General features: G+C 46.0%; 1 protein-coding gene across 1 annotated transcript in view; it reads right to left on the bottom strand.

The window, feature by feature from the left end:
• LOC140397062 (calcium-activated potassium channel subunit alpha-1-like) overlaps window positions 1-16,759 on the bottom strand; it is a 109,664-nt gene that overhangs the window by 21,051 nt on the left and 71,854 nt on the right. Inside the window, exons 18-20 of the mRNA XM_072486094.1 lie at window positions 8,503-8,596; window positions 5,891-6,115; window positions 3,419-3,620 (exon numbers count right to left, since the gene is read on the bottom strand). Coding sequence (XP_072342195.1) covers window positions 3,419-3,620; window positions 5,891-6,115; window positions 8,503-8,596 — 521 coding nt within the window. The remainder of the gene's footprint in view (window positions 1-3,418; window positions 3,621-5,890; window positions 6,116-8,502; window positions 8,597-16,759) is intronic.

Here is a 16,759-nt window from a genome sequence, read left to right as displayed (position 1 = left end):
GCAGATGTGTTCCTCTTTATCTCTCTCACCATTAGGAAGCCGGTGGAATATCCCTAGTAGTGTGATCATACACTTTTTGGGTACTCACTCAAACTAAATGGGTTCTGCCCTTGCCCCTCAAGGACATAAGAACTAGGAGCAGGAGTAGGCCATCTGGCCCCTCGAGCCTGCTCCGCCATTCAATGAGATCATGGCTGATCTTTTGTGGACTCAGCTCCACTTTCCGGCCCGAACACCATAACCCTTAATCCCTTTATTCTTCAAAAAACTATCTATCTTTATCTTAAAAACATTTGATGAAGGAGCCTCTACTGCTTCGCTGGGCAAGGAATTCCATAGATTCACAACCCTTTGGGTGAAGAAGTTCCTCCTAAACTCAGTCCTAAATCTACTTCCCCTTATTTTGAGGCTATGCCCCCTAGTTCTGCTTTCACCCGCCAGTGGAAACAACCTGCCTGCATCTATCCTATCTATTCACTTCATAATCTTATATGTTTCTATAAGATCCCCCCTCATCCTTCTAAATTCCAACGAGTACAGTCGCAGTCTACTCAACCTCTCCTCGTAATCCAACCCCTTCAGCTCTGGGATTAACCTAGTGAATCTCCTCTGCACACCCTCCAGTGCCAGTATGTCCTTTCTCAAATAAGGAGACCAAAACTGAACACAATACTCCAGGTGTGGCCTCACTAACACCTTATACAATTTCAGCATAACCTCCCTAGTCTTAAACTCCATCCCTCTAGCAATGAAGGACAAAATTCCATTTGCCTTCTTAATCACCTGTTGCACCTGAAAACCAACTTTCTGCGACTCATGCACTAGCACACCCAGGTCTCTCTGCACAGCAGCATTTTTTAATTTTTTATCATTTAAATAATAATCCCTTTTGCCGTTATTCTTACCAAAATGGATAACCTCACATTTGTCAACATTGTATTCCATCTGCCAGACCCTAGCCGATTCACTTAGCCTGTCCAAATCCCTCTGCAGACTTCCAGTCTCCTCTGCACTTTTTGCTTTACCACTTATCTTAGTGTCGTCTGCAAACTTGGACACATTGCCCTTGGTCCCCAACTCCAAATCATCTATGTAAATTGTGAACAGTTGTGGGCCCAACACTGATCCCTGAGGGACACCACTAGCTACTGATTGCCAACCAGAGAAACACCCATTAATCCCCACTCTTTGCTTTCTATTAATTAACCAATCCTCTATCCATGCTCCTACTGTCCCCTTAATGCCATGCATCTTTATCTTATGCAACAACCTTTTGTGTGGCACCTTGTCAAAGGCTTTCTGGAAATCCAGATACACCACATCCATTGGCTCCCCGTTATCTACCGTACTGTTAATGTCCTCAAAAAATTCCACTAAATTAGTTAGGCACGACCTGCCCTTTATGAACCCATGCTGCGTCTGTCCAATGGGACAATTTCCATCCAGATGCCTCGCTATTTCTTCCTTGATGATAGATTCAGCATCTTCCCTACTACCGAAGTTAAGCTCACTGACCTATAATTACCCACTTTCTGCCTACCTCCTTTTTTAAACAGTGGTGTCACGTTTGCTAATTTCCAATCCGCTGGGACCACCACAGAGTCTAGTGAATTTTGGTAAATTATCACTAGTGCATTTGCAATTTCCCTAGCCATCTCTTTTAGCACTCTGGGATGCATTCCATCAGGGCCAGGAGACTTGTCTACCTTTAGCCCCATTAGCTTGCCCATCACTACCTCCTTGGTGATATCAATCCTCTCAAGGTCCTCACCTGTCATAGCCTCATTTCCATCAGTCACTGGCATGTTATTTGTGTCTTCCACTGTTAAGACCGACCCAAAAAACCTGTTCAGTTCCTCAGCCATTTCCTCATCTCCCATTATTAAATCTCCCTTCTCATCCTCTAAAGGACCAATATTTACCTTAGCCACTCTTTTTTGTTTTATGTATTTGTAGAAACTTTTACTATCTGTTTTTATATTCTGAGCAAGTTTACTCTCATAATCTATCTTACTCTTCTTTATAGCTTTTTTAGTAGCTTTCTGTTGCCCCCTAAAGATTTCCCAGTCCTCTAGTCTCCCACTGATCTTTGCTACTTTGTATGTTTTTTCCTTCAATTTGATACTCTCCCTTATTTCCTTAGATATCCACGGTCGATTTTCCCTTTTTTTACCGTCCTTCCTTTTTGTTGGTATATACCTTTGCTGGGCACTGTGAAAAATCACTTGGAAGGTTCTCCACTGTTCCTCAACTGTTTCACCATAAAGTCTTTGCTCCCAGTCTACCTTAGCTAGTTCTTCTCTCATCCCATTGTAATCTCCTTTGTTTAAGCACAAAACACTAGTGCTTGATTTTACCTTCTCACCCTCCATCTGTATTTTAAATTCCACCATATTGTGACCGCTCCTTCCGAGAGGATCCCTAACTATGAGATCCTGAATCAATCCTGTCTCATTAAACAGGACCAGATCTAGGACCGCTTGTTCCCTCGTAGGTTCCATTACATACTGTTCGAGGAAACTATCGCGGATACATTCTATAAACTCCTCCTCAAGGCTGCCTTGACCGACCTGGTTAAACCAGTCAACATGTAGATTAAAATCCCCCATGATAACTGCTGTACCATTTCTACATGCATCTGTTATTTCTTTGTTTATTGCCTGCCCCACCATAATGTTACTATTTGGTGGCCTATAGATTACTCCTATCAGTGACTTTTTCGCCTTACTATTCCTGATTTCCACCCAAATGGATTCAACCTTATCCTCCATAGCACCGATGTCATCCCTTACTGTTGCCCGGATGTCATCCTTAAATAACAGAGCTACACCACCTCCCTTACCATCCACTCTGTCCTTCCGAAAAGTTTGATACCCTCGGATATTTAACTCCCAGTCGTGACCATCCTTTAACCATGTTTCAGTAATGGCCACTAAATCATAGTCATTCACGATGATTTGCGGCATCAACTCATTTACCTTATTCCGAATACTACGAGCATTCAGGTAAAGTACACGTATGTTGGCTTTTTTACCTCTGTTCTTAATCCTAACACCTCGATCAGTAACCTCTCCTAAGTTATATTTCCTCTTAACCTTTCTCCTAATTTTCCTTGTCGTCGAACCCACATCTTCCTGTATCAACCTGCCGCATCGCTTACCATTAATGTTTTCACTTCCCGTTTTATTTCTTTTAGTATTCCTGGTCCTATTCACTGAGCTCCCCTCAGTCACTGTACCTTGTACTGTCGCCCTTTTTGATTTTTGACTATGGCTTCTCTGCCTTACACTTTCCCCCTTACTGCCTTTTATTTCTGTCCCTGTTTTACTACCTTCCAACTTCCTGCATCGGTTCCCATCCCCCTGCCACATAAGTTTAAACTCTCCCCAACAGCTCTAGCAAACACCCCCCCATGTACCTGAAAAAAGCGCTGACAAAAGACTGCTGGAATCCATGGTTTCTTCAAAGACCATTGCCTTGATATTGAGTGTTGCCAAGATGCACTCCTTGTCCTCGAGGGTCTTCTCCAGCACGTTGGTCCGGTTTGACGATATGATGACAGTCATGTCGCAGGAGCCGATGCTGACTGCTTTTAAATCGGCACGGCATAACGGTGAACCCTACACCAAGACCAAGAGGTAATTAAACATCATTCTTTATCGTGACAGAACTCTCAGCAAATTCACAAACATCCAAACTCTGCCTCTGCTGATATACACAGCCAATGGAGCCGAGCTCGGAGAAACAGTGAGAGAGGGAGGGAAGGAAAGACTTTTTATACAGCGTTTATACAGCAACGTTCACAATTCGGGACATCTCAAAGTGCCTTACTGCCAATCAGGCACTTTTCTTTGAAAGTGTAGTCACCTCTTGTAAACCTGGCAAACAATTTGCACATAAAAAGATTTCACAAATGACAATGTGCTAATTACCAGACCACTTGTTTGATTTCAGTGATGTTAGTTGAGAGATCAATATTGGCAAGGATACTGTGGAGAACGCCAGTTTTCCTTTGAAGGTGAGCATATAATCTAGTTTTACAATCCCAGTGCAGTACTGAGGGAGTGCTGCACTGTCAGAGGGTCAGTACTGAGGGAGTGCTGCATTGTCAGAGGGTCAGTACTGAGGGAGTGCTGCACTGTCAGAGGGTCAGTACTGAGGGAGTGTAGCACTGTCAGAGGGTCAGTACTGAGGGAGTGCTGCATTGTCAGAGGGTCAGTACTGAGGGAGTGCTGCATTGTCAGAGGGTCAGTACTGAGGGAGTGCTGCACTGTCAATGTCAGAGGGTCAGTACCAAAGAAAATAAAGAGATGTGATTATGTCGCGCATTGACCTCGGGACGTCCCAAAACTTCTGAAGACCAATGAAGTACTTTGAAGTGTTGTCACTGTGGTAATGTAGAAAACGTAGCAGCCAACTGCCCCACAGCCAGCAACAGCAATGAGATAAGCTACCCAGATGATTTTTTTAATGACTTAAGTTGTGGCATAAATATTGGTCAGGACACTGGGGAGATAAAGGCTGCTCTACTTGGAGTAGTGCTGTGGGATCTGCTACAGCCGTCTGAGATGGGGGCCTCAGTTTCACGTTGCATGCGAAAGGTGGCACATTCGTCAAAGTAGCTTTTCCTCGGCGCTGCACTGAGGTATCACATTATGAGTTCAAGTGTCTGGGAAGAACACGCAGACCCCACACAGGCAGTGACCGAAGCCGGGAATCGAACCTAGGACCCAGGTACTGTGAAGCGACAGTGCTAACCATTGTGCTACTGTGCCGCCGATGCGTTTGCATTAATCTTTCACAACCTCTGGATGCCCCAAATAATTTTACAATTAATGAAGCATGATTGGAGTGAAGTCACTGCTGTAAAGTTGGAAATGCTCGTGTCCGCAGGGGATTATGAACTCTACAATTTACACCATTACTTCCCTCTGTACCCCTGGATGCTTCGCATTGAGTTCTGGTAACTTATCAACCTTATTATCGCCAGTTTGGCTTGTACCTCCACTTTGTCAAATTTACACCAATCAATTACCTCCTCTTTCCAAATGACTTGGGCAGCGTGGCAAATCCACCTACCCTGCAAATCATTTTGGATTGTGCGGGTGAGACCCGCGCACACGGGGAGAATGTGCAAATTCCACACAGAGTGACCCGGGACCGGGATCGAACCCGGGTCCTTGGCGCCGTGAGGCAGCCGTGCTAAACACCGCCACAGTGCCGCCCCCACCAACCAACAGTGCCAGGGACCATTTAATATCTGTATGGTAGGGAGACACCGCTGCAACTTAACATCTCATTCAAAAGTTGACAACATTGACAGTGTCTGCTTGGGTTTCCTCCGGGTGCTCCGGTTTCCTCCCACAGTCCAAAAATGTGTACGTTGGGCGATTGACCATGCTAAACTGCCCTTAGTGTCCAAAAGGGTTAGGTGGGGCTACTGGGTGACGGGGTTAGGGTGGAGGCGTGGGCTTGGGTAGGGTGCTCTTTCCAAGGGCTGGTGCAGACTCGATGGGCCGAATGGCCTCCTTCTGCACTGTAAATTCTATAATTCTCTCTCTCTGCATTGGGGTGTGATACACCATCAATAATAGACGACGAGTGATAAACGTAACTGAGGCCACAGGCGGAGCCAGCCTGGACAAGCCCAGGCATGTACAACACAGCACAGTGAATATAATACAATGAACACAATAACGTGGTTTACCACAGGGTGTCAATTTAATTAATGCACTAAAGTCTTAGAATGGGTTTTGAACCCATGGTCTGATTTGGGGATGATGTTCAACGGAACCTACGTTTCGCGCACCAATCCTTTCTGTGTTTGCAAGGAACATTTCACATTTTCAGGCTGCCGTGGATTAATACTATCTCTGGTTCTGGTACCTACCGGCAGAATAAAGACCTTGGGGAAGTTGCTGATGGTCGACCAGTCCTGGTCTATGTACTGCAGGGAGCCCACAATCACAATGGACTTGAGTTCATCGTAGGTGAAGCTGCTTGCTCGCAGAGGCATGATGAAATTGCGCAGGCCGATTCCAGGGCAGTGCGGCTCACTGAAGATACAGACTATCACGTGTTTGGTGAGCCGCAGTCGAGATGCCATTGCACGATTCTGCAAGAGGGGGAATTAGGACCATGTATTAATTTGATGCTGAGTTATTGCAATCAGGATCAAACCTACAATGTTCATGTTAGGAAACTGAGCCCCTGTGCCTAACACACAGGAAATAAGAGGATGGTATTTGATCCTTTTTTCCCTCATTTATCCATGGTTGGATCAAGGTTATAGTGCGATTTGGGCAGCACGGTAGCACAGTGGTTAGCACAATTGCTTCACAGCTCCAGGGTCCCAGGTTCAGTTCCGGCTTGGGTCACTGTCTGTGAGGAGTCTGCACATCCTCCCCGTGTGTGCGTGGGTTTCCTCCGGGTGCTCCGGTTTCCTCCCACAGTCCAAAGATGTGCAGGTTAGATGGATTGGCCATGAGAAATTGCCCTTAGTGTCCAAAATTGCCCTTTGTGTTGGGTGGGGTTACTGGGTTATGGGGATAGGATGGAGGTGTTGACCTTGGGTAGGGTGCTCTTTCCAAGAGCCGGTGCAGACTCGATGGGCCGAATGGCCTCCTTCTGCACTGTAAATTCTATGATATGAGCTAATCACACATAAATCTAATAAGGAATTTCAGAGAAATTGCCTCCCTCTGGGGAATAGTGAGAATGTGGAACTCGTTACTTCAGGGAGTGACAAGCTTTGACAAAGCGTCATCTGGACCCGAAACGTTAGCTCTTTTCTCTCCCTACAGAATCTGTCAGACCTGCTGAGATTTTCCAGCGTTTACTCTTTGACCTCAGAGAGAGGCGAATAGGATAGATACACTTAAGGGGAAGTTAGATAAACATGAGGGAGAAAGGAAGGATATGGTGACAGGGTATGGGCATAATCGACGGCACAGAGTATTTGGGCCAAATGACTTCTGTGCTATAAATTGAATGTAATTCCATACCAAAGGGAGAGGGAACATTATTTCATGAGGGGACATTGTTCCAAGATCTGGGGCGAAATTCTCCCCCAATGGTGCGATGTCCGCCGACTGGCGCCCCAAACGGCGCCAATCACGCCGCCCAAAAGGTGCGGAATGCTCCGCATCTTTGGGGGCCGAGCCCCGACATTGAGGGGCTAGGCCGGCGCCGGAGGGATTTCCGCCCCGCCAGCTGGTGGAAACGGAGTTTGTTGCCCCGCCAGCTGGCGCGGAAATGACATCCCCGGGTGGCGCATGCGCGGGAGTGTCAGCGGCCGCTGACAGTTTCCCGCGCATACGCAGTGGGGAGAGTCTCTTCCGCCTCCGCCATGATGGAGGCCGTTGCGGAGGCGGAAGGAAAAGAGTGCCCCCACGGCACAGGCCCGCCCGCGGATCGGTGGGCCTCGATCGCGGGCCAGGCCACCGTGGGGGCACCCCCCGGGGCCAGATCGCGCCGCGCCCCCCCCCCCAGGACCCCGGAGCCCGCCCACGCCGCCTTGTCCTGCCGGTAAATACCTACTTTAATTTACGCCGGCGGGACAGGCAACTTCTCGGCGGGACTTTGGCCCATCTGGGCCGGAGAATCCAGTGGGGGAGCCCGCCAACCGGCGCGGCCCGATTCCCGCCCTGCCCAATCTCCGGTACCGGAGACTTCGGCAACCGGCGGGGGCGGGATTCACGGCGGCCAACGGCCATTCTCCGACCCGCTGGGGGGTCGGGGAATGACGCCCCTGGTGTCATGCCAAGAACATTTAACTTAATGGAGCAGTGAGACTGACAGACTTCTCTATCATGTTATGGGCCAGGGTTTAGAGAACCCCAAAGTGTATCATGGAGTTCACCTGACCCACGACTTTTACTAGATTGTGGAATGGGGAGCACACTGCCCACTCTACAGGTATGGTACAGCAGAAATGGAAAAGTAATTTTTAAAGCAAAACAATGTTTATTCTATGAACTCAATTAACCTTTTTAAAACATACAGTGAACATCTTTGCAACCATCAATTCAAATACAACCCCCAAAGAATACAACACTAAGTAATCCTTAAACTTTCCTTTTAACATCCATAAGACAAAAATCCTTTTTACAGAAACACATCAGGTTTAAATTCTCTACTGAGAGCAGTTATCACTCTGAATTCACCAAGTGATCTGGAGATAGTTTTTAGATGACAGAGAGAACAGCAGTACACCTTCTTTGGCTGGCTGCAGCTCCAACACTAAAACAAAACTAAAAAACACAGACACACCCAAGCTTTTCCTCAAAGCGAAACTAAAAAGCAGAGCCAGAGCTCAGCTCCACCCACACTCTGACATCACTGCAGCCACTTGAGCAGACAAACATTTCTTAAAGTGACATTCCCATGACAATCATAACAATGGTAAAGGAGTCAAGCACTCTGGCACTGAAGCCAAAAGTCTGGGAGAGACTCCTGTCAGGAATACACACCTCGATATTCCAGCTAAATCAGAATACTCACCAGTGTTACTTGAGTGATGCCCTTTGGAGGGCACCAGTGGAACATGCCAGTGGAATCCAATTTCACTAACTCTTTTTGTAACCCTGTTTCAGACCTGAAAAAACAAAATCAATTGGAAGAATAAAGTGAGATTTACCCCTTGGTTCTAAGTGACGGCATGTGCTCTCGCCAAAAATGAACTGGGTGGATGTTGGGGTCGGGTGGCAGAGGTGTACACCAGGTGTGAGAACCAATCTTTGTGAGCTAGCGACGTGGCTGTGGAGAGAAATATGGGAACAACATTGAGCCTCAGACACAAATGGCTAGAATGTTGACGTGCCTGTTTCTGTAGTTTGACACATTAGCTTATCGGCTGGCTCAGTATCAGAAGATTGTGGTCACAAACCCATTTATCTTGGCTGGCTCTCCGGTACTGCATGCTGGGAGTATTTTGCGGGATTATGACCACAGAAGGAGAGCATTTGATTCACCATTTTCTTGAGCAATCTAGATCTAACTTTGCTGTCTTGCGCTCTCTCCTTAGCCTTGCATCAGTGCAACAACACCGTGCCTTTATATAGCATCTTGGACATGGCAGGCCATCCCAAGATGCTTCACAGAAGCATTTTCAGATAGGATTTGATACTAAACCAGTTGAAGAGATATTTGGGCTGGTGACCAAAAATTTGGTCCAAGAGATAGATTTTACAAAACATCTTAAACCAAGAGAAAGAGGTGCATACAAACATACAGTTTAGGAGCAGGAGTAGACTACTCGTCCTTTGAGCTTGCCCTGCCATTGAATAAGATCGTGGTTGATCTGATTGTGACCTCAACTCCAAATTCCTAATAACCTTTCTTTATCAAGTATCTATCTAGCACTGCCTTTTGAGGACGGGAATTCCAAAGTTCTTCTTCCTGATTGGAATGTACATGTTCTGTGTATTCTGAAATATCCTCTTCAACCTCCGCCACTGCATCTCTATTGACCTGTCCCTTAACCTAATTTGCCGGCTAACTTTAACTTCTGCTGTTTTGCTCTCATAATTGCCCATATTATGGTTTAAAACACTAGTCTTAGTTCCCCAGTTCTCTCTCTCAAACTGAATGTAAACCTAAATCATATTATCACCATTGTTACCTTGGGGCACCTTTAATATGAGGTCATTAATTAATCCTATCTTATTACACAGTACCAGCTGTAATATAGCCTGCTCCCTGATTGGTTTCAGATGTGCGATTCTAAGAAACTATCCCGAAAACATGCTATGGACTTCCCATCTAGACTATCTTTCCCCATCTGGTTTTATTCCAGTCTGTATGTAAATTAAAATCCCCTAAAATAATCACCATATCTTTCTGACAAGGTCCAATCACGTCTTCCTTTACACTCAGTCCTACGATGTAGTTATTGTTAGTGGGCCCGGATATCACTCCCACAAGTAAATTCTCATTCTCATCTCTACCAAAACCACTTCTTTATCCTGGTTTTCTGAACTTAGGTCGTCCTTCTCTATTGTGCTAATACCATCATTAATTAACAGAGCCATCCTCCACTTTTTCCAGCTTCCTATCCTTTTCAACTATCATACATTCTTCAATATTCAGGTCCCAATCTCTCACATCCTGCAGCCACGGCCCTTTAATGGTTATTACTTATTTACATTTGCACTGTCAGTTCCTGTATTTTGTTCTGAATGCCATGTGCATTCATATGCAGAGTCTTTAGTTTTGTGCATTTATTATTTTTGTAACCTCTATCTGCTGACTTATTCTTCGATTTGGACTCTATGCCTTCCTGTTTTGGGTTCATAAAGGGCAGGTCGTGCCTAACTAATTTAGTGGAATTTTTTGAGGACATTAACAGTGCGGTAGATAACGGGGAGCCAATGGATGTGGCATATCTGGATTTCCAGAAAGCCTTTGACAAGGTGCCACACAAAAGGTTGTTGCATAAGATAAAGATGCATGGCATTAAGGGGAACGTAGTAGCATGGATAGAGGATTGGTTAATTAATAGAAAGCAAAGAGTGGGGATTAATGGGTGTTTCTCTGGTTGGCAATCAGTAGCTAGTGGTGTCCCTCAGGGATCAGTGTTGGGCCCACAACTGTTCACAATTTACATAGATGATTTGGAGTTGGGGACCAAGGGCAATGTGTCCAAGTTTGCAGACGACACGACGATAAGTGGTAAAGCAAAAAGTGCAGAGGATACTGGAAGTCTGCAGAGGGATTTGGATAGGCTAAGTGAATGGGCGCTAGGGTCTGGCAGATGGAATACAATGTTGACAAATGTGAGGTTATCCATTTTGGAGGAATAACAGCAAAAGGGATTATTATTTAAATGATAAAATATTAAAACATGCTGCTGTGCAGAGAGACCTGGGTGTGCTAGTGCATGAGTCGCAAAAAGTTGGTTTTCAGGTGCAACAGGTGATTAAGAAGGCAAATGGAATTTTGTCCTTCATTGCTAGAGGGATGGAGTTTAAGACTATGGAGGTTCTGCTGCAATTGTATAAGGTGTTAGTGAGGCCACACCTGCAGTATTGTGTTCAGTTTTGGTTTCCTTAATTGAGAAAGGACGTACTGGCACTGGAGGGTGTGCAGAGGAAATTCACTAGGTTAATCCCAGAGCTGAAGGGGTTGGATTACGAGGAGAGGTTGAGTAGACTGCGACTGTACTCGTTGGAATTTAGAAGGATGAGGGGGGATCTTATAGAAACATATAAGATTATGAAGGGAATAGATAGGATAGATGCGGGCAGGTTGTCTCCACTGGCGGGTGAAAGCAGAACTAAGGGGCATAGCCTCAAAATAAGGGGAAGTAGATTTAGGACTGAGTTTAGGAGGAACTTCTTCACCCAAAGGGTTGTGAATCTATGGAATTCCTTGCCCAGTGAAGCAGTAGAGGCTCCTTCATTAAATGTTTTTAAGATCAAGATAGATAGTTTTTTGAAGAATAAAGGGATTAAGGGTTATGGTGTTCGGGCCGGAAAGTGGAGCTGAGTCCACAAAAGATCAGCCATGATCTCATTGAATGGTGGAGCAGGCTCGAGGGGCCAGATGGCCTACTTCTGCTCCTAGTTCTTATGTTCTTATGTCATAGTCTCTCATTCCCATATGAACACCTTTCTCTCCTGCCTTGTCTCTACTCTTTGATTTGCCACATATTCTTCACACTGTAGCTCTCTCTAAGCACAATAAGAATCCCAGTTGAAATTGAAACCAACCTTCACACATACAAACACCTTTGTCCAGCATGAATCTAACTATAGGTCCCTTCCAGGCATCGAAACATTAAATTAAACTCACCTAAAACTACCTTATTTCTCATGTTTACCAATAGAAATTTAAATCTCTTGAAACCAACTTTGTTTTCCCAACAGAGCTTGGATTGGGTTGGATTGGTTTATTGTCATGTGTAGCGAGGTACAGTGAAAAGTATTGTTCTACGTGCAGCTCAAACAGATCATTCTGTATGAAAAGAAAATACATAATAGGGCAAACATAAAATACACAATGTAAATACACAGGCATCGGGTGAAGATGTGTGAAGAGGTCAGATCAGTCCATAAGAGGGTCATTCAGGAGTCTGGTAACAGCGGGGAAGAAGCTGTTTTTGAATCTGTTAGTGTGTGTTGTCAGACTTTTGTATCTCCTGCCCAATGGAAGAAGTTGGAAGAGTGAGTAAACTGGGTGGAAGGGGTCTTTGATTATGCTGCCCGCTTTCCTCGGGCAGCGGGAGGTGTAGATGGAGTCAATGGATGGGAGACAGGTTTGTGTGATGTACTGGGCTGTGTTCACGACTCTATAGTTTCTTCCGGTCTTGGGCCGAGCAGTTGCCACACCAGGCTGTGATGCAGCCTGATAGGATGCTTTCTATGGTGCACCTGTAAAAGTTGGTAAGAGTCAATGTGGACATGCCGAATTTCCTTAGTTTCCTGAGGAAGTATAGGCGCTGTTGTGCTTTCTTGGTGGTAGCGCTGACGTGGTGGACCAGGAGAGATTTTTGGAGGTATGTACCCCTAGGAATTTGAAGCTGTTCACCATCTCCACCTCGGCCCTGTTGATGCTGACAGGGGTGTGTACGACACTTTGCTTCCTGAAGTCAATTACCAGCTCTTTAGTTTTGCTGGCATTGAGGGAGAGATTGTTATCGTTACACCACTCCACTAGGTTCTCTATCTCCCTCCTGTATTCTGACTCATCATTGTTCGAAATCCGACCCACTGCGGTCATGTCGTCAGCAAACAAGCTTGATAGATTCTTAATGAATAGCGAGATGAAGGGCTTTGGGGATTGGGCATGAAGGTGGAGATGATGTCAAGATGAGATCAGCCATGATCGTTTTCCAGAAGACTTATGAACAGAGTTTCTGCTCCACTTATAACCAGCGAATGTACTCCGTGGTTTTACAACAACATTCAGGATTCATTTGTCTCGATTGTCTTCCACTGTTAACACAAACTCTGACATCCCGCTAATACTGTCTTCCCAATTACTTTATTGTAGGCTCGAGGGACTGAATGACTAATCCTGCTCCGATGTATGTTCTTATAGTTGCACTCTGCAGAACCCTGGTCGCAGCACAGTTCGGGTGTAGACTGTGCCACAGTACAGCCCCCACTTCCCCCAATACTATGACCGGTGCACCATGAATCGGAACCAACCTCTACCTTGCCAGTCTTTCAGCCATGCATCCATCTTATTTGCCCTGTGCCACTTTACATGTGGTTCAGGTTCTGCCTCTTAATTTGGTGCCCAGCTCCTCATACCGACTGTGCAGAACTCCTTTCTTTGTCCTGCCTCTGTCATTGTTACCTACCTGGGCAACAGTGACCGGATCCTGTCCCTTCCACTGCAAGTTCCTCTCCAGCCTTGAGCAGATGTTCCAAACCCAGGAACCAGGCAGTCAACGCATCCTGCTCACTCGACCGTCCCCTCCTACCCCTCCATTCCTTTTTGCTCCTCCCATGAGAGGAGAGAGGTACAGAAGCGAAGAACATTTGGGAGGAAATTCCAGGGATGGTCACAACTGGAGGGATGAAGGAAATCAGGGATCTTCAAACGGGCAAAATAAGAGAAATACAGATTATTTCAGAGGGTTACCTCTGTAATCTCCTCCAGTTGTGTAAGTGTCAGTGAACAGTACCTTTGGTGAAACTGATGCCAGTTTCCCCTTCCCAGTCCTACAGCAGATATCTGACCCCGATCGGGTGATCAACGACCTTCAGTCCCAGGACTGAATGAAGTTCACAAACAGGTCAGTTTGACCTTCAAGAGCCAATCACTGCTGGTGTTTGTTTTCCCACATAGTGAAATAGTTATTTTTGGCTCAAACTCTCTATTATGGCAAGCTTATATTTTCCCAGTTGACTAAACAGAGCCAAAGTGTCACTCCTGCCCGATAACAAACAGCAATGATTGAGATACACCACAGCTTAAATGAGGCAAAGAAATGTTTGCATGCGCCTGACATGCGAGGAAGAACTAATTTGAAGGAGATTCTGCTTCACTCCAAGCCTTGTACAGCTCGTTTGACAGAAATCTCTCGAGTCCGAGCAAGCAGGGCTTTTATTTGCTGCTGAACTCTGCCTTGCCCCCTTAATGCCTCAACCAGATTTACAGTCAACCTTCTACCTTCTGAAGGATTGAGGAGCATTTCTGTTTTTCACATTATTAATTTTCTTTCGCAGTGAGGGGGCTGGGTTGGGGATTCTGACAAGCTCTGATCTGTGGAACTGGCTTTGAGCCCATTGCTTTCCCTTTGCTTAATTAAATTAAGGCTGTGTGGCCTGTGAAACAGCTCGAGTCAGGCTGTTCAAACCTTTCCCTTCAGCGAGTGCCAGCAGAAGAAATAAATCCAGTCTGTGAGCGACGGGCCATTTCTCGTCATCAAGCTGTTTGAGGGCCTGGAGGTATGACCGGGCTTTCAATCTCACTGAGCTTCCAGCTTCCTACCCGGTACAAACTACAACAGTATCAAACATTCTTTAGGGTTAGGTTGATAAAGTTGCTAAAATTGTATCGAGCAGAGACAGAGTACACAACTAAGGAAGTTATGTTCAGCCTTTAGAAGTCACTGGTTAGGCCTCAGCATTGTGTCGAATTTTAGGCACCACAATTTGGATGTGCCAAGGCTTTGGAGAAGGTGGCAGAGACTTACTGGAACAGTCCAAGGGATGAGGGGGCGTTGGAAGAAACTGGGGTTGTTCTCAGAGCAGAGAACAGTAAAGAAGGAGGGATCTAAGAAGGTTGGTAGGGCTGGGAGAGGTTTCATAGATTATCGAGACAGAAAGGGGTGAGACCATGGGCGATTTTGAATTGTAAAATGGAATGGTGTTCTGTTGAGCCAGGAAGCTGATATCAGAGCAGCGCGAGTCGTCAACGATTAAAGTTTTAATGAACTACATCTGTTGTCTGATCCAGTCAGGGTGATGGAAAATCAATGCAAAGCAGCAAGGGGGAGAGAAAAATTATGGACTCGAGTGTATGAGCTGCTAATGTTCAGCGAGTGATTAATGGCTGCCTATAATAAAACATTAAACTGGCCAGCTGAGTTGTCTCACCAAAGTTCTTGAGTAATTTGCAGTATCACAAATCAATCAGCAGACATCCTGTTCCGAAAGGCTCCTGTAACATTTACAGAGCAGCTGTCAGAATGGAGGCAGCTAGCTGCTAAGCCAAGAGAAGGACTGAAGGAAACATCTGAAATACGCTTTGTGCAAGAACACTTCATCACTCGAGCTTCTGTCCACCTGTCTTTTTTACCAAGCTTATGAGAAACACTCCTGACCCTGTTCACCAGACTTTTGCTGCCTTGGCTGGATTCTAGGACTGATGAAAATATATCCAGTGATAATAAGGCCAGGAGGGCCAAGAGCATAGGAACCGGATTAGGTGGACACACTCTTTCAAAGATCTGGCACAGACATAATGGATCAGTTGCCTCCTTCTGTGCTTCTATGATTCAATTTTCTGTTCTAGAGGTTGTTTTTTAAAAATTAATTTATGAGGTGTGGGCATCGCTGATTAGGCCAGCATTTATTGCCCATCCCTAGTTGCCCTTCAGAAGGTGATGGTGAGTTACCTTCTTACACAGTACACCCACTGTGCTGTTAGGGAGAGAGTTCCAGGATTTTGACCCAGCGATGGTGAAATAACGGCCGATATATTTCCAAGTCTGGCTGGTGTGACTTGGAGGGGAACCTCCAGCTGGTGGGGTTTCCAGGTATCTGCTGCTCTTGTCCTTCTAGATGGTGGTGGTCGTGGGTTTGGAAGGTGCTGTTTGGGGAACCTTGGTGGGTTCCCGCAGTGCATCTTGTAGATGGTACACACGCTGACACTGTGTGTCGGTGGTGGAGGAAGTGAATGTTTGTGGAAGGGGGAGCAATCAAGCAGGGCTGCTTTGTTCTGGATGGTGTCGAGCTTCTTGAGTGCTGTTGGAGCTGCGCTCATCCAGGCGAGTGGAGAGTATTCCATCACACTCTTGACTTAGAACAAAGAAAATTACAGCACAGGAACAGGCCCTTCAGGCCTCCCAGCCTGCACCGATCCAGATCCTTTATCTAAACCTGTCGCCTATTTTCCAAGGATCTACTTCCCTCTGTTCCCCGCCCGTTCATATATCTGTCTAGATGCATCTTGAATGATGCTATCATGCCCACCTCTACCACCTCCGCTGGCAAAGCGTTCCAGGCACCCACCACCCTCTGCGTAAAAAACTTTCCACGCACATCTCCCTTAAACCTTCCCCCTCTCACCTTGAAATCGTGACCCCTTGTAGTTGACACTCCCACTCTTGGAAAAAGCTTGTTGCTACCCACCCTGTCCATACCTCTCATAATTTTGTAGACCTCAATCAGGTCCCCCCTCAACCTCCGTCTTTCCAACGAAAACAATCCTAATCTACTCAATCTTTCTTCATAGCTAGCACCCTCCATACCAGGCAACATCCTGGTGAACCTCCTCTGCACCCTCTCTAAAGCATCCACATCCTTCTGGTAATGTGGCGACCAGAACTGCACGCAGTATTCCTGATGTGGCCTAACCAAAGTCCTATACAACTGTAACATGACCTGCCAACTCTTGTACTCAATACCCCGTCCGATGAAGGCAAGCATGCTGTATGCCTTCTTGACCACTCTATCGACCTGCGTTGCCACCTTCAGGGTACAATTGACCTGAACTCCCAGATCTCTCTGTACATCAATTTCCCCCAGGGCTCTTCCATTGACCGTCAGCAGGTCTGACAGCGTCTGTGGAGAGAGAAGGGAGC

The sequence above is a fragment of the Scyliorhinus torazame genome, chromosome 20, assembly GCF_047496885.1.
Source record: "Scyliorhinus torazame isolate Kashiwa2021f chromosome 20, sScyTor2.1, whole genome shotgun sequence".
In the NCBI taxonomy this organism is placed as follows: domain Eukaryota; kingdom Metazoa; phylum Chordata; class Chondrichthyes; order Carcharhiniformes; family Scyliorhinidae; genus Scyliorhinus; species Scyliorhinus torazame.
Note: the sequence above shows the minus strand (reverse complement) of the source record. Positions and strands in the feature narration are given on the sequence as shown.